This window comes from Colius striatus, chromosome 2 (assembly GCF_028858725.1).
Source record: "Colius striatus isolate bColStr4 chromosome 2, bColStr4.1.hap1, whole genome shotgun sequence".
Lineage (NCBI taxonomy): Eukaryota > Metazoa > Chordata > Aves > Coliiformes > Coliidae > Colius > Colius striatus.
The window spans coordinates 60,673,491-60,691,593 of NC_084760.1; the positions used below are offsets into that span (position 1 = coordinate 60,673,491).

The window sequence follows — 18,103 nt, forward strand, 5'->3', positions numbered from 1 at the left end:
AAATGAAAATCAGTGGACTTGGTTTTCTGATTAAGAAAATCAGATTTGGTTAAGCAAATTTTGTTCATTTGAATGAGAAATTCTTAAGATGGATACTTCTTAAGTGCACTAGCTAGGTACATCAATGATTTTGTTTATTTTGAAAAATTGCTGAAGCGTTTGCATCCATGGCCATGTTATATCCCTGGCTGTAAAGAAATTATTGTAAATTTCATGTTAAACAAGGGAAAAGCACATGTGAGCTTTGTAAGCTAAAATAGCCTGTTAGGTATCTGTGGGTTGATCATACTTGAACAGGAAATCGTGACACTTAAACTGCTAAGTGAACACGTGGAGAGTATTACACTGTATATGCAATGAAACACACATTGTTTATTTTGTGAAGCATTCTCCTGCTCACTTAAATAAATACAAGTTGGAAAGTCACAGACTTTTTTTAACCTTTAGCTGCTCTCCTTGTACAAAAACTACTAAACAAAACCTGATGGACCAGTAAACTGCTTTAATTCATTTTATTTCATCCAACACTGATCACATTTCCAGTAGACAATAAATATAATGCACTGCTGACAGATGTGTAGAAATGTATATACAATTAGATGAAAAAATCCAGGTCGAGGCAGTCCAAATCTTGGTTTATGCCTTTGCATTTCCTTGAATATGGCTATAAAATTCTTACCTGCTGAAGCATGGCCTCCTGCAATATTACTTTGCTGCTGCTCATCCAGACTACTGCTGAGGAGGCTGCCCTGCCAGTGGAGTATCAATACATCTCAGGTTTGATTTCATCATTTACTGGAGTAAATGAGATTTTGCATCATGTTCCTTTGGGTAAGGCCTTGATGCATTTTCCCAGTTGAGATGTAGTATTTCCTGCATTTCCTGTAACATATTCAAGATGTGAAAGCTCTGAAGCTGTGTCTCAGGTTAAATGAATGCAGTGAGAGGCAAGCTAAAGTATCCAGGACATCAATGAAATTAGGAGCACAAAATGGGAGGCTTTTTTATTCTGTGGGGTTTTTTTTTCTCTTTTCCGTATCTTGAAGGGAAAAACACATTCAAACAGCAGACATCTATTTGGAAAGATGGTAGGATTTTGAGTTTTGGAGCTTTTTTTCACTCAGGAGGATGTAAAGAGCACAGAAGATTGGCAATTTCAAAGTGAAACTTGGAATAAATACTTAAGATGCTGTGTATTTCCTTAACAATTTCCCTTTGATTTTCCTGGTCAGAATATGAACATACAGGAGCAGTTATCCTTACTGAACTATCCCGACTATTCATCTGTTTCCTAGCCATTCTAGTCTTTTACACTGTAACTGGGTTTTTACAGCTCTGTAAGACAATCTTTCTGTTGGCTTTTTTAGTATACATATCATAAATATTTCTCCTGTTGCAGATGGGCTGGCAACTTTGCTTATACATAACAAAATGTTTCTCCAGGGAAAAAAACCATGTAATTAATTTATAAATTAAACAAGGAATAGGCGAGCACACACTGCAAATTGGATTGCAATTACCAGTCTAACAAGAAATGCTCTTTGTCTGCTTTGTCTGAGAAAAGCAGATCTGTTGTCAGTGAAAGAAAGCCATCCACAGTCCACTAGTATAACTGAAACTGAAATCCATTGCATTCCAAATTGACTTGAAACTTTACATGTTTGCCAGAAAGGATTCAGAAGAAACAAAAAAGCATCATGAACTAGTAAGAATACATGCATTTGTAAGAGTGAAGAATCTTCCAGATGAATGTGAAAGTTCTGTTCATTCACCAATATGACTTGTTCCTATGATTTAGTGGGGATGCAGTGACTGCTGCTGGTTGGAGTACAGATAATGTGAGGCAGAAGTTACTCTTCTGACTTTTTTTGGTAATGACTGACTTTTCACTTAATTTCTGTGTTTTCTAAGAAATATCTATATGTGTGATTTATCCAGTTATCCCTCCATCTGTCCATCCATATTTATGCACTCCCTCATGCATGTCTTTTACAGGCTCTTTGAGCAGTTTCGTAAACCTGTGAAATTTACTTCATAATACCCAAAGGAAAAGTGAAAAATATTGTCATTGTTACTGTTCACATGAAATCATTAGCTACTCACCTAAGTTTGGTTAAAAGCAAAGAAGACTTTAAAGAAACCTCTATTGATTTGTTAATATGGCTGCATTACAGTTCTCCGTGTCAAAAATATTATTGTAGAATTTTGTGATTCTGTGAAAAAGCAGATGGTTGTACATAATATCACAATGCTTTTAAACACTGTCACCTTCTTCTTTGATAGGTCTATGGAAATGCAAGATCTAGCCAGTCCTCATAATCTTGTTGGAAGTAGTGATGCAGCAGGTAGTTCCAAACTGGATAAACCTAATCTCAGTAGTACATCAGTAACAACAAATGGAACGGGAGGTAAGTTTAAGACACTGCTGGCACATGGAAAATTTTGGCTAGATTTTAATCATATGAATTTTTTAACATAACTACAAGGATGAGCATAAACTCATTTATAAACACAGCCAGAATTAGAAAAAAATGTCTGTCAGTGTAAATCTACTAATTCCAGCAGCACTTTTTTTCCTACCACTTGAAGAAGGAGGCAGAACTGTGCAAAGGTGAAACAACAAAAATCTTGGAATTGTTAATTGGAACAAAGTGTGATAAGTTGGGTTATACTTGTTGGTACCTAGAAATAGATGCATTTTCTGCATCATACTTCATTGTTGAGTACTAATTTGCTCTTATGCCCTGAGCTACACACATTTAGATCAATTTAAAATGACTGTCTGAAGAAGTGCATCAAAATTAAGCTGAGGTAATTTTTTTTTTCTTTATGAACATACTAATTTCATTTCTTGGCAGGTAATGAAAGTTTTTAATGAAAAGATTTTTAGAAGTTCTTAAAAAATAATGGCTTATTACTGCAGCATTTATTACTGTAGGGACAGTACTGCCATGCAGCTACAACGTAAGTGTTCTGATGCTTTCAGATAACAGGTTCTGCCATAGCTGAACTGGATCAGTGAGAGGCAGGGTACCACATTCTGGGACAGAGTCCTGTGCCCATTAGTGTCCATGAGAGTGACATTGTGGATGAAGGTCAAGCTAGAGTTTTGGCCTTCTTTTTTGGTGTTTATCCAGTGCTGTCTATTTTAACAGTTGGCACCAAGAACTTCTTTTTTATTTTAGTTTGTTCTTTCTGGCCACAATGTAAGGGGTTTTATTCACTTATTCCTCTTTTTAAAAAAAACCTGTCAAGAAAAAATCACTGTGAGGGTAAGAGAGCAGCAAACAGCAGAGAAAGTCTGAGCCATTAAGGTTCAACCTGTATTTTTAAATAGAATCTATTCTAACATAAAGAGAAGGGGAAACTTCAAACATGCCATTATAGAATACTAATAACTAGATGCCTCTGTATTATCCTTGCATAAATAAACGATTTGAAATAACACTCATAAAAACAATACAATGCCATTAAAATACTTGGTTCAAAGGGCAAGATCACTTCCTTGCCTTGAAGACTATTCAAGTACACTGAACAGACACTGGGAGAATGAACTGTTCTACCATTCCTGTTCTCAGGAGACAACATGACTGTTTTAAATACTGCAGACTGGTTGCTGAGTTGCAGTACTCCCTCTTCTGCAACAAGTATGAGAGACCCTGGTACAGTGCATGTGTGTGGTGGTGTGTCTCTGTGACTGCTGTGTGACTTTTCCTGTTTTGCTCTATTCTTTTGTTAAAGAGGTTTGAGCATTTTCATGGGATTTCCCTACACACCTCCCTTTTTTTTTGCACCTCTTCTCAGAGGCCTTTCCCGCAGCCAGAAAACTGGTGGGAAGTTGCAAGAAGTAGTTATCTTACCATATTTTGAATGTTGAGCAAGGAGAATTAAACACAATTAAAATTAGCTTAACATTCTACATGCTCTGAGAAACTGTTAGATCCCTGTGGTGATCACCATTGATGGTAATTGCTAGTAGTCAGCATCCTGGAAGTCACACCAATGGGTTTTCCACAGAATGCCTATTTGTTTTCCTTTTATTTTTAGGTACAAAATCGCATGATTATTTGAGCATAAATCAAGATTGACATCATTGTTGCTCCTTCTCTTACTACTTATATTATTAATTAAAGCTTATGTCTAGTGTTCTAATACAAGTAATTTGCCACTTTACAAACATTTGGCCACATTTTTCAAGCTGTTCTTTTCATTTATTAATTTTTTCTCCTGTATTATGACTTGTTATGAGTTATAATGACTAATAATAATTATGTATGTGACACTGTAGCAGTACTTATGGAATAAATCATAGGTGAAAACATGCATCATCGTGACACTCTACAAGCTATTACACAGGTGCTTAAGATGCACAGGTTTGGACTAAAGTGAGGAAGATGACAAAAAGTTTCCTTTTAAGAAAACCTCAGAATTAGTTGCCATTTGTAAGACATATATCCAGAGAGAATTTACCAAAAAAAGGAGTCCAGACTTGAGCACAAAAGATCGTTTGCACTAGAATAACTGATTCCATGTGAATGCTCTTGCTCATTTACACAAATTAAGTTTAAAGACAGGCTGAGCTAGCTTACTCTTGTCACCTTAGTTAACATGTTCAGCATATTCAGATAAACATGGGAGTTAACAATTTAAGTACTAATTATCAGTAGCAAGGAAATGTAATGTGAAAGTGCTTTAAATCTGACTTTCCTTAGGCAGTAGAACATTTACATCTATGTTTCTAGTTGAGTATATTCCTTTGAAAACTCTTAAGGCTTTCTAAAAGAAAGGAGAATCATTCTATGACAAGTTATGTGATTTATTCTCACTCGAGAACTTTTAGTCAGACCTGTTCACTCTAATAGCTATTGTACTTCTTGTCCTGCTTCATGCATCATAGTAGTATGTCTTGCCCATAAAACTCTTCATTTTCAGTCCTTTATGTAGAGAGATTCTTTAGGAAGAAAAGAGGTTGGCAGTGTAGTAGTCATGTTGTTCTGCAGTGTCTTTTCATCAAGTAAAGAACTTATACTGTAGAAGCTGTTGCCTATTGGGAGCTATGTTCTGAGTTAATCTTAGAATACTTGTTTGGAATGGGACAACTTTGATGTTAGATTGTGCTGCTCAAGGCAGTGTCTAGTTGAATGTTGAATATCTCCATGCTGAAGGTATCATAGCATCTCTGGGCACCTGTATCAGGGCCAGACTACTCTCATGGCAAAGAATTTTCATCTTGCAGTTGACTTTTTCCCTTGCTGAAACTTGTGTTTATTATCGTTTCAAAGGGGATCTTTTGAGAAGAGCTTTTTCTTTTCTGTCATCTTTGCATCTTCCTATTAGCTGCAGGCAGCAATTAGCTCTCCCCTCAGCCTTCTCTTCCTAGAAGAGAGCAAACCCAGTTTGTCTGTTCTTGCTGTGTGTCCTTGTACATCATGTGCTGCAGCCACCGTCGATTGTGGTACCTCTGATCTGTTAGCATGTGCAGTCTTCACTGTTAGCAACACTCAAATACATTTACAGCTAGAGATTGCTTTTCATTTTATTTTTACTCTTTCAATATGTTAAAAAGACTCACCAACTAATCTTCACTTCAAAAATAGAATATTAAATGTACAGTCTTTAATCATCCAAGATATTTTTTCAAACTTTTAGTCTTTGCATTATGTCTAGAGCTGTTGCCAATGTAGTATCAGAACCACGCTTTATCTCACATGTGGAAAATAGTGATGAATCTGTGGTTTTAATTGGTGACAGCTTTTATTTTGATTTCAGCTTTAAATGTTCTTAGGTTTTTTATCTGATATTAGAATTTTGTTTTGGTTTTGAGTTTTTTTTTTAATTAGCTTTGTGCTTTTTCTTCTATTGGTTTAATCACATGCAACATAAAGAAAGAAAGGTAATAGTCTAGATGTCTAGCTACACTGAGCAAATACCTTGGTGAATTCCTTACTGTGATAAAATCTGAATGGAACAAAGTAGAACTGTTTAAAATCAAGCATATATAAAAATGCATTCCACATGTGTTTTTCAACAAAACACTGTGCCAATATGATGTTTTTCCTCAAGTTAAGTACATGAGAGTTTCTTTTGGTTTAGATCCTTTTCTACTTGACAAGGGAGAGGAAAAGATGGTGACTGTTGGTACTAATGGAAGTGCACTACAGCTGGCATTAACCAGAACTAGACACAATTCTAAAGTAAACATTTCAGTTTTTCTTCTGAAGTTTTCCTTAAATAAAACTGTTAGGCACATACTGGAGTGTTTTTCCAGATGAAAAACACTGAACACTGAACATGTTCTACTGAACATAGATTTGCAGCTTGGTATGGTCAATAGCAGACTTCTCGAACAGAAAGAGAGTAAAGTACTAAAAAGTAGGTTTTTTCATGTAGGTAAATGTATATGCAATGCAGAGAAAAGCCATGCATCTTATAAAGTAAAATATGACCAAAGATCTTCAGAGGGGAAAATATAGATCTTTCCAACTTGGTATGATTTTCATTGTCCTGTTGAAGTACATGCAGACATCTGTGTACAGCAATCAGAAAACAAAATAATTTAGTTACTTCTCATGCTTCAGGCAACAGTACGTTTCACATGACCGGTGCCTGAGGTTCAGTGGAAACAATTATTTTATGATAAAAGAAAAAATTAAGCTTTTACTCTTATGCATTTCTTTGTTCATTTTGTGTAATTTTTGTCACAACTTTTTTTTTTTTTTTAAATGCAAAGGTAATTGCCAGCAAAATGACAGAGAGTACATAACAGCTTGAAAAATTGTGGCTAAAATTCTTCCCTGATGATTTCATATTAAATTAATATCCTGCTACTTGTAGGATGGATATATGGGTGTGGCAGTTGTATTAAAGAGAAACAGTAATGAAAAATTTGCATTTAAAAAGCACACATTCAAACATTTTTTTAATCTCACATGATAAATAGGGAGAACTGTATAACTATTGTTACAACAACATTATAATATAAGAAGGTGGTATTTGATTTGATTAGCACTGGGGCATTGTTGACACTACAGGGCACTCTCCCTGTGACAGAGACAAATACATCCCAATTTCTCAAGTGTTTCCTGTTTGATCTAAACAGACATCCCTTTGAATTCAGCATCCGTCACCTGTGCAGTTGTGGACATCTGCAGCATTCCATATGACTTGTTGAAGTATGATCCACTAAGCAGTGTGACTAGAAACTGGGTGTGATATTGTAGGAGGGATAGCTCACACAGGGACAATCACTGGCAGCTGTACTGGTAGCTATGCAATTCCCAGTGAGCTCCTTTTCATACTCAAAGACACAGGGAGGAATAGCAGCATGATTCTGTTGGTGTTGTTCAGCACATTTTTCCCATGAGAAAACCAAATCCTTTATTTAGGCTCAGCCATTACCTTTTCCTCTGCAGAATGTAAGACGGATGATGAACTCAAATCTAACGTGGATGCACTGATGTTGACAGATGAGAGTTTTTGTCGGCTTAGTTGACATCCCTCAGAGGCATCAGGAAACTAGCTGGTAGAAAATACCTTTTGTTGACATATATTAGACCTTATGTGGGGAACTCGGACAGCCTGACAATTCCTAGGCTGTATCCTTGAAATTTTGATAGCTGATGTATGACCAAAGTAGTGGCCCATGCAAGTCCTCATTACCACTTTGCTCTATGCCACCTGGCAATGACCAGTCACACAGTATCTATAAGCAAGTTGCTAATACATATGTGACAAATGCTCACACACACTCCTAACTGACCTTTCCAAAAGCAATTGTGATATTAAGTTGTGGGTTTCTACGTTTGCCAGTCAAATATAGAATAAAAGCTGCAGTGTATTCTGTACTGCTGTTTCTTACCACATTAATTCGAAGGGTGGTTCCCAAACTCCATTAAAAAAGTCCATGCCAGACGGTTTCTTCAGGTAACATGTTAAACAATAAAATCCAGATATGTGATGCTTTCAGATGTAGCTTGGATGGTAAGAGTGCATGATAATCTGTAAGAAGTAATTTGAGTTCAGAGTGGACTCAAATGTTCAATAACCTTTGAGGTAGAAGCTGATTTGTTGTGGCTGCTGTTTGTATCCTGTTCTAATTCTTCTGCTTTTGGGTTTTTTTGGGTGGGGGGAAAAAGCCCTCTTCATTTATGGAGAATTGCTTGCTGGTGATATAGCTCAAAAAGCCTCCCACAGACTCTGTAAAAGGGGAAGGGGAAAAGCAGAATGCTGGCACTGTGAAAGTAATTTGCTTCTATATGAGCATGAAACCATATTATTATTGTTTCACTTGTCAAGCAAAACTATTTTTGTTATGTGCTACATCCCTTGACAGCTAATGTTTCCTTCCTCTCTGCTACTCTTAGGGAATTGTTAGAATCAATTAGATTTAGGCTGAAATTTCTCCAGAATATGCTCCAATTGCTAAAACCAATAGATAGACGAATGCACAGATAAAAAGCTATGTAGATGCATGACTGTTCCAGACAGAGCAAGTGTAGATTGTCTCAATACAGTAGTAGAGTGAAAGTCGAGGCTTTTGCATTGCATGCTTGTTCTAGGTGGACTACTGCTAGTGAGATTGACGTGAGGATTCCAGTGTAAATTTAGAAGTCAAATCTCATGTCTACTTATTCTTCTATGTAGTGTCTCTTCTTGCAGTGAAAACAGAACCCATGAACAGCAGTGAAACAACAACAACAACTGGAGATGGATCGCTTGACACTTTTACTGGGTCAGGTAAAGCCATAATACGATCACATATTGTTAAATGCACATTAATATAGCATTTAATGACCTTCACTAATGTTTCACTGCCTGGAAGCAGTCTTTTAAAATGTACTATAGAGTATAATATTAAATAATAAGAAGAATACAAATTTAAAGCTTTACTGTATGAAAATCTGCAGTTTCCATGAGCTGTGATCTTAAAGAAACTTTAACGATGCCTGAGACAATTAATGTATGTAAAAATCTTAATGGAAGAATGTTATCATTGCACTGAATTTTTTCTCAGTATCAGTCTTGTATGATCTCAGGAAGAAAAAATGGATTGTAATTTTAACAGCCATTCTAAATTGTAAAATTTAAAGCCTTAAGGGTTGTATTTCAATGCTAATCTTTTTATTCTTATGAGCATTGTGTTAATTTAAACACTGACAAGATTGACATAAGCTGCTTTCTTTCTGTGAAAATGAATCCTGTAGTTTACTTTAAAGTTTCAGTTACTTCTTAAAAAATTCAGACAAATGGCAATTTTTAAGTAGACTCCTAAAATTGTTAAAAGGCAATGAACTGTGGAAAAGTACAGAAAATCTGCTTTCTAATCCTGTTAATATTAACAAGGACAGAGGGGGAAAATATTATACATCTGAAAATAGTATTTGGAAATCACCATGTTTCCATTTAATGAAAATGCTTTAAAAATGGAGTGTGTATTTCTGGAACTTTTTTAGACATCAATAAATGCAAATATACTTTGAAGCTGATTATTCAGAGAAGTATTCATAACAAATTCAGTGCCTGAAGAAAGTATTTTGTTAGATATAAAGCAAGCATATGCTATTTCTGATTAGAAAAAGTGAAAACATTGTCCTCATGATTATATTGAAATGAACTCTATCATCTTAAAGTCTAAAAAGTTCATTTAAAAATTAATAGTTTTGATTGAAAATTAGCTTTACCTTTTCATTGATGTTACTCTATTCTAAAATTTTACTAGCAATGGTTGCAGATTATAATGTGTCCAACCATATATTTGACTTTGTCGTTGTAGAAATTTTATCAGCTTCTGCATGTATTTAAGGCAGAGTTGGAGTTGGATTCCATATGTAAAACACGGCTAAGGCAACATTTCATTGAAGGGGTACCAAAAATTGCAACTTCCAGTTGAGGTTTAGATAGCTAAGTAACAGTTTGATTTCCCCTGGTGCCACTCAGCTGTTAGGTTCTACTGACTTCAAAAGAAGCGTTGAGATTTCTACACTCTGGAGATTTGGAAACATTTGTTGCCTCTAAAAAAATCATTTTTGTCTGTTAGCCACCTGCATACTCAACAGAAATATGAATCTGATTCTCAGTTATGGCCACAAACTCAAGTATTAAATGTATAGTCATTTACACTGGGAAATGAGTAATCTGCCTTTCTAGGTGATATGCAGTCTTCATCATCAGAGCAAGATGCATAACTGCCTTGATGATACACTGAGCCTTTCATAAAGAGTAAATCCATTATCTTCACACTTGCCTTTTACTGGTACTTGCAAATTAGACAATTTGGTTGGTTCAGTTTAGTGGGAAAAGTGCTAAAGAACAATAAAAACTCATTAAAAAAAAAAAAGGTATTACTCTGACATTTTAACCTAACTGGTTATTCTGGAAGTTTAATAGGTTTACAAAAACAAGAATTACTGACTAATAGAAAGATGCTATTTCAGACAAACCAGCTGCAACTGAAAACAATGCATAACAAAGCCCAACACTAAATAGTTTGGTTTTTGCTAATAATCAGTAATATACGTGTGTTATTCCCAACTATGGCAAAGTGATAATGCTAGTACTTTCCTACAACTTCCAGAAAACCTGTGAGCTCTTTTCATGAGGGTGCCTAGACTTACAGGCCACCATCGGGGTGTACCCTACTCTACAGTCGTAGGTCAGAAGGGCTGAAGCATCCTTTGTTGAGTAGGGGAAGATTTATGTTTGTTGTTAAGTATTTTCCAAAATTAAACATGAGTGAAAAGAGAATTCCTGGTGCTGACATGTGTTTAAGAGTTTGCCATGCAGAAATCATCCTTTCAAATCTTCTGCCTACTAAAATTGATTTCTGTGCTCCAAGGGCAGTCAAAAACCCCTGACATCCTGGAGCTGAGCAAAAGCCTAAACAAGCCGTGTGGAGTGTAAAGTAGCCAGCCTTGTCTGTAATGACCAGTTGTAACACAGAAAGTGATGGTGCAACAGACTGTGTAGGGCAGGAGAGAATGATTAGGCTTCACAAGTAACTGTGATGAACACCAATTTTTGGTTAGGAAATCAAGAAAGAGAGCCGGGAGACCCACATGGTTAAACAGGGAAACTGTTTAGGGTTTGCCCCGGGAAACTTGTCACACACAAGTGGAAGAAGAGAATCTATAGATCAAATAGGACAAATATAAGACAGTTGTTAGAAGATGTAGGAAGGCAACCAGGAAAGCTAAAGCCTCATTGGAGTTGTGCTTTGCAAGGGAGGTCAAGGACAAGAAGAAGGGCTTCTTCAAATACATTGCAGATAAAACTGACACTAAAGGCAATGTAGGTCCACTGCTGAATGAGGCAGGTGTCCTGGTGACAGAGGATACAGAGAAGGCAGTTACTGAATGCCTTCTTTGCCTCTGTCTATACTGCTAGAGACTGTCCTTAGGAGCCCCAGACTCCAGAAGAAGTCAAGTTAAAGGAGGAGTTTATTTGGTTGATGAGGACTGAGTTAAGGATCATTTGAGCAGTCTGGAAGTGCATAAATCCATGGGCTCTGATGGGATGCACCCACAGGTGCTGAGAGGGCTGGCAGAAGTCATTGCTAGAACCCTCTCCATCATCTTTAGTAAGTCCTGGAGAACAGGAGAGATGCCTGAGGACTGGAGGAAAGTAAATGTCACTCCAGTCTTCGAAAAGGATAAGAAGGAGGAACCTGGTAACTACAGACTGATCAGTCTTACCTCCATCCCTGGAAAGGTGATGGAACGACTTATCCTGGGTGCTATCTCCAGGCATTTAAAGAACAAGAGGGTCATTAGCTGCAGTCAACATGGTTTTACCAAAGGAAAGTCATATTTCACCAACCTGATAGCCTTTTATGAAGATATAACCAGGTGGATAGATGGTGTTAGTGCAGTGGATGTGGTTTATCTGGATTTCAGTAAAGCATTTGACACTGTCTCCCACAATATCCTCACGGCAAAACTGAGAAAGTGTGAGCTGGATGATCAGGTAGTGAGGTGGATTGTTAACTAGTTGAAGGGAAGAAGATAGAGAGTGGTGATCAATGGGACAGGGTCTAGTTGGAGGTCTGTGGCATGGAGTCCCTCAGGGGTCGATGCTGGGACCAGTACTGTTTAATATATTCATTAGTGACCTTGATGAGGGAACAGAGGGCACTGTCAGCAGGTTTGCTAATGATACTAAACTGGGGGGAGTGGCTGACACACCAGAAGGCTGTGCTGCCATTCAATGAGATCTGAATAGGCTGGAGGGTTGGGCAGGGAGAAATCTAATGAAATTCAGCAAGAGCAAGTGTAGAGTCTTGCATCTGGGAAGGAACAGCCCCCTGTACCAGTACAAGGTGGGCAATGAACTGTTAGAGAGTAGTGTAGGGGAAAGGGACCTGGGGGTCCTGGTGGACAGGAGGATGAGCATAAGCCAGCAATGTGCCCTTGTGGCCAAAAAGGCCAATGGCATCCTGGGGTGTATTAGAAGGGCTGTGGTTAGTAGGTCAAGAGAGGTTCTCCTCCCCCTCTATTCTGCCCTCATGAGACCACATCTGGAATATTGTGTCCAATTCTGGGCCCCTTGGTTCAAGAAGGACAGGGAGCTGCTGGAGAGAGTTCAGCACAGGGCCACCAAGATGTTGAAGGGAGTGAAGCATCTCCCTTACGATGAAAAGCTGAGGGAGCTGGGGCTCTTTAGCTTGGAGAAGGAGAGACATACATAAATACATAAAGGGCAAGTGTCAGGAGGATGGAGCCAGGCTGTTCTCAATGATGTCCAATGATAGGATGAGGGGTAATGGTGCTGGAATATAAGAGGTTCCAAAGAAATACAAGGAAGAATTTCTTCACTGTGAGGATGACAGAGCACTGGAACAGGCTGCCCAGATAGGTTGTTGAGTCTCCTTCTCTGGAAGCATTCAAAATCCACCTGGACAAATTCCTGTGTGACCTACTCTAGGTGGTCCTGCTCTGGCCAGGGGGTTGGACTGGATGATTTTTCGACGTGCTTTCCAACCCTTGAGAATCTGTGATTCTGTGATTGAAAAGTTGAAAAATAAAGCATATAGATCTCTTGAATTTAGAGTGACAATTGCCACAGTGGCCTTGCCTGGGCCTTTGGGCAAGCTTCTGCTCATATGTTGCAGCTCATACTCAGGCTCCAGTTGCTCTTTCCTGCAGAGCTGGCCATGGGAGAAACTGTGCCTCTTAGCAGGGTGGAGAGCCACATTGCACACCCTTCTTCCTTCTCTTTTTCTTTCCAATCACAAAATTACAGAATGGTAGGGGTTGGAAAGGACCTCTAGAGATCATCTAATCCAATCCCCTGCTAAGGCAGGTTCACCTCAATTGGGTTGCACAGAACAATGTCCAGGTGGGTTTTGAAAGCCTCCAGAGAGAGACTCCACACTCTCCCTTGGCAGCCTGTGCCAGGGCTGCCAAGGGAGGAAAGAAGTTTTCACAGGGAAGAAGTTTTTCCTTGTGTTTAAACAGAACTACTCCTTGTCCTGTCACTTGGTGCTACAGAGAAAAAGATTTGCCCTATCCTCTAGACACCTGGCCTCTAAATACCTATCCTTTAGATATTTATAAGCATTGTTAAGGTCCCCTCTCAGTCTTCTCCAGCCTAAACAGCCCCAGGTCTTGCAGCCTTTCTTCATAAGAGAGATGGTCAGTCACCTAATCATCTTGGTAGCCTTTTGAAGAATGACAGTTGGTAATTAGTGTCAGCATACTCAATTTGAAGCTTTGTGGTCATGCAGCAGCATCCCATTGGGGTGAGCATTCACAGGACATGGAGAGCTGAGCAGTCTTGAACTAAACATTTTCGTACTCTGTAAATATGCTGCAGTTGCAGTACTGCGAGTGCATACATTCTTGTGTTTATATTGCTTACATACTGAATTAGTTTCAGAACTGTTTATAGTTTTAACAGAGAGACATTTGAAGTTCTCGTCATCCTTCTTACTTAGTATTTATTACACACGTAAAGGATATAGAAAGCAATTTCTGAAGCTAGGCAATACCACTGAATTTAGGCCCTTTCTGTGTAGATATTGTGAATTGTTATTTGAATGAGATCCTTTTAACCTGACCTCTTTGCAAAGAATTTTCCAGATGTGTAATGAAAAAATACAAAATACTAGCCTGTGTTATACTGAACCCAACACATGCTATCAGAGCCCTTTATGGTCGTTTAAACTCTCCACAGTCGCCTTGGCCAGTGGAGCTTACAGGGTAACTGATAAGAGCTGTCTGTGAGCTTCTTCTCCCCTCTGAATCAACATTAGTGGGGACTGCAATATCCTCTCAGTGCTATAGTGAGACTTATACCTGTCCTGAAGAGCATTCTTCTGGTAAATTCAAGTAGTGAAGTCATGGTAATATTGAGTTTTTTCAGATAAGAAGTAGTTTCGATTTTATTTTCAATTTGAGAAACATAAGAGTGTTTAGCCCCATTCATATAAATGGCTATATAAAGTGATGCAGTCATAGAAACCATAACAACCTACCCCTGTCATCTCCTCTGTTGCCAACAGTCCTCAGAAGTGGGGTTAGGAAGCTATCGAGCAGTAAAAGTTAAGTTTGATAAGCCTTATAATTACCAGTCTGATCTATGAGATACAGGCATAGTCCAAAGGCCCTACTGTCGTAATGTACTCTTAAAGTAGGTCTTGCATCCTGTATTTCTCAGACATCTCAGTTTAAAATGTATTGCAGAAATTGATGGGACAAGCTACCAGAGAAAAAGTGAAAGGAACAGACTTTTTATTTTGAAAGATATGGGGCACTTCCTTCTTTTTCTCTCACTTCCCTACAACTGGTAGTGTCATTAGGGAAGTTTTTAAAAAACAAACAAAAAAGGAAATTTTAAAAATCAGATACATTCCAAAAGAATTTTTTTTTTCTTTCCTGAATTTATAAGACCAGGTATATGCAGAAAGAATAAAAAAGCAGACAGGACCATTTTTGCTGGAAAACATTAGGTTTTGATAACTGAAGTTACTTAAATGAGCAGTTAATAATTTTTTGTAGTTTACATCAGATATGGTGGAATGATAAATGTGCTGTAACCAAGCTAATTAATCAAGTGAGCTATCATTCAGCAAATTATCAGACAAAAAATGGAGCAGGACAGACAAAAAAGATCCAATAAGCCAATAATGTATCATGAAAGTTCCTTGCCCTGAGAATCACCAAGGTCACACTGTTGGCTATAGCTTGTCTTTAGAAAGGTCATAGGGATACAACAGGGAAGACTAATTATTCTTCAAGCCTTAGATAACAGAAAGCATCCTTTAGAGTCCTGGGGTCTGCATATGTTGATATATACAGCTATAGGTTTGTTTAACTCTGGGAAGAACTATGTACACACCTAGTGGGTATCCACACAAAATTAAATTAAGGAGATTTCTGTCACAGGTAAACTCTCAATATCTTTTCAATCAGCAACTCTTTGATGAAATCTAGGGGCACGTGTTCCAGAAATTTTTATCCAATTCTTCTTTATTTTCAAGCCGTACTCAACTACACATTTTAAAACAAAGCTAGTTGTTTTTCTTCTACTGTATTTTCCTTTTAAGTCCTACACCTTCCAAACGCATTTAAACTAGCTTTAAAACTATGAAGTTCTGTATATGGTCAAAGCAATAGATCTCAAAGACATTAATTAGACCTCAATGTAGAAATATAGGAAATTAGGAACCTAAACCTATTTGTCACTTGTATAATTCTGAAAGTTCATTTCTACTACCATTACGGACAACTCAGGAAGAGGGTACACTTTGAAGTACAACTATGATTGATTAGACTAAAGAAGTTCCAGTGCTTCTTTGTGTACTACTTTAATCTTTTGAAAAGTGAATGAACAGCAGATGGCCTAATAAAGACACTCTGTATGTTTGCCCAGTATGGATTTGCTCTGAAGGGATTGGTTCAACACTTTAGAGTACATATATTTGGAATACATCTGTCTTAGTCAAGACAGATGGCTAAAGGAAAGAGAAACTTCCAAACACTTGGAATTAATCCAGTGTGAGCACTGCTTCTGAATTAAATTTTAATGGGATATGACTACTGTTCTGTTAGCTTTCTTGGAAGAATGCAGCTATGAGTAGTATAGAGATACACAATTTTGATGACTACTGGAAAGAATCATTTATGCTTACTTTTGAAATGAAAATATTGTTGTTAGTGGCTACATTGTAATCAGCCCCCCCTTGGTAAGGAACGCTGTTCATTTTCTGGTGGTCAACCTGATATCTTCCATCACTGACAAAAAAATTAACCACACCCATGTAAAATGTATTTTCTTGCTCCATATTAAAGTTAAACTTCTTAATGTGAGTCTTTAGAAGTATGTACATGTTATTTCAGTCCCCGACAATACCATATGTTAAATCACAAGATTCTTTTTAGCTACCAATTTTAATACAACTTCCAAATTTGAAAGATCTATGGTGTGATCACAGATATGAAATATATGCCTCTGTAATATACTCAGAAACATGTCAGTCAAACTGAAAAAGCATGACACGACCATTCCAACTAAAGAGTTTTGTACAATGAGGAATGACTAGGGTTTTGGTTTTTTTTTTTAAATTATGTTATTGCAGTCCAGGTGACATCTAATTTGTTGAAAAGCTGTTCTTTTTCGTAAGCTTCTCTGCTAATGTTGCAGCATTAGTATTCAAACTGTTTGGCTGTATTAGTGTAATGATGTATCTAACTGCTGTACTCTTGTTTTCTGTTTTGCAGTAATAACAAGTAGTGGCTACAGCCCAAGATCAGCGCACCAGTACTCTCCACAGATATATCCCTCCAAGTTAGTGTCTGCACCTCTTCTAGTCCTTTATAGGGAATTGACCTTGGCTGCAAGCATTTCTGTGGTTTGTTGCAAACAAGTTTTCATCAGCAGAAGAAACAGAGAGAAAAGAAAATACTTAAGCCTCAGTACTGACTCCATTAGAGCTGACTCCAGCTCTCAGTACTGACTCCAACTTTTTTTCCTCACATGGCTGCAAAGAGTAAGATCCTGCTCTGCACAAGAAACACTCCTGAATATTCACAAACAACAGAAGGAAAACATTGGACTATTGCGTTCTCAGACATCAGCATCTTAACAGTGCTGGCAATATGTGCAGACATACTTTAAAGAAGGCAGTTTATTTTTAGAAATCACAGTTGCATGTACAAGATGTGTCCTGAGGGGTAACCCTGTCACAGAACCTCCCAGTGCCAGCATTGCCAAGCGCTTCCATGCATTCCACTGTCATGAGCCACCCTCTCCTCCTGTATCATAAGATTTAAAAATCAAATAAATGAGATTAGGTTTTAATCTCATTTTGAATTTATTTTTTTAAGTCAATGGATATTGTTAGGAGTAGAAAATGTCTTTCACTTTTTTTCTGTTTTTTTTTTCTTTTGAGGAGAGCAAGTCTCTTGGGCAATCACATGAATCCAGGAGCTTTAGGAATAAGCACTGAAAATATTAATGAGGCTGCTGCTTTTGGCAGTCTATTAGTTTACTTGTCGGATGATCAGTGCTGTGCACGAAGATGCTTGATTACAGTATGCCTTCTCTTTGTGTCTATGTATTTGATACAACTACCTATGTGATTTAGATACAGAGAAACCATAGCTGATTAGGCTTTTTCACATTTCTTTAACAGATTTGCATTCATAGCATGGTAGCCAATATTTATTGATACAGAAATTAGGTGCCTGAACTAAGAGCCCTCATTCCACTTAAAACAGGTTTTGGCAAACTCTATCATATACTTCTGGCCAAATACATTACAAGGTTTAATAGAATTTTTAATCTACTGTTATAATTCATTGGCATCTAAATTAATGAGTAATCCTTTTCTGATAGTAACTGCTGCCAACTGTAATGAATTAATTAGAAAGAAAAAAAAAGTTAGAATCTGAAATTTAGTCATGGCTTTTAATGGCCAGGTTTCAGTTAGCGTAATTCTGCAGAGACTGTTTATTCAACTCTTGGTCCATAAAGTCTTATTTGACTTACAAAACAATCCAAGACAAATGTTTCCCTGTGTGTTTTTGCAACTCTAGAGGGCAAAATTTTAAACTTGATTTTATTCAATCTCTCTATAAAATCCCAGTCAGTATTCATAAATGAAAGA

The 18,103-nt window shown here is 37.5% G+C and overlaps 1 protein-coding gene across 3 annotated transcripts in view; it reads left to right on the plus strand.

Annotated features, from left to right (window-relative positions):
• The first annotated feature begins 2,283 nt into the window (after nt 1–2,283).
• Nucleotides 2,284–18,103, plus strand: part of EYA4 (EYA transcriptional coactivator and phosphatase 4) — a 49,024-nt gene continuing 33,204 nt past the window's right edge. Inside the window, exons 1-4 of one of the 3 annotated variants that reach the window (XM_061990720.1) lie at nt 2,284–2,408; nt 3,579–3,647; nt 8,644–8,736; nt 16,716–16,782. In XM_061990720.1, coding sequence (XP_061846704.1) covers nt 2,288–2,408; nt 3,579–3,647; nt 8,644–8,736; nt 16,716–16,782 — 350 coding nt within the window. In that variant the 5' untranslated portion in view covers nt 2,284–2,287. Of the gene's footprint in view, nt 2,409–3,578; nt 3,648–8,643; nt 8,737–16,715; nt 16,783–17,391; nt 17,395–18,103 lie in introns of all 3 variants that reach the window. The other 2 variants (XM_010197021.2, XM_010197022.2) reach the window with 2 other exon arrangements.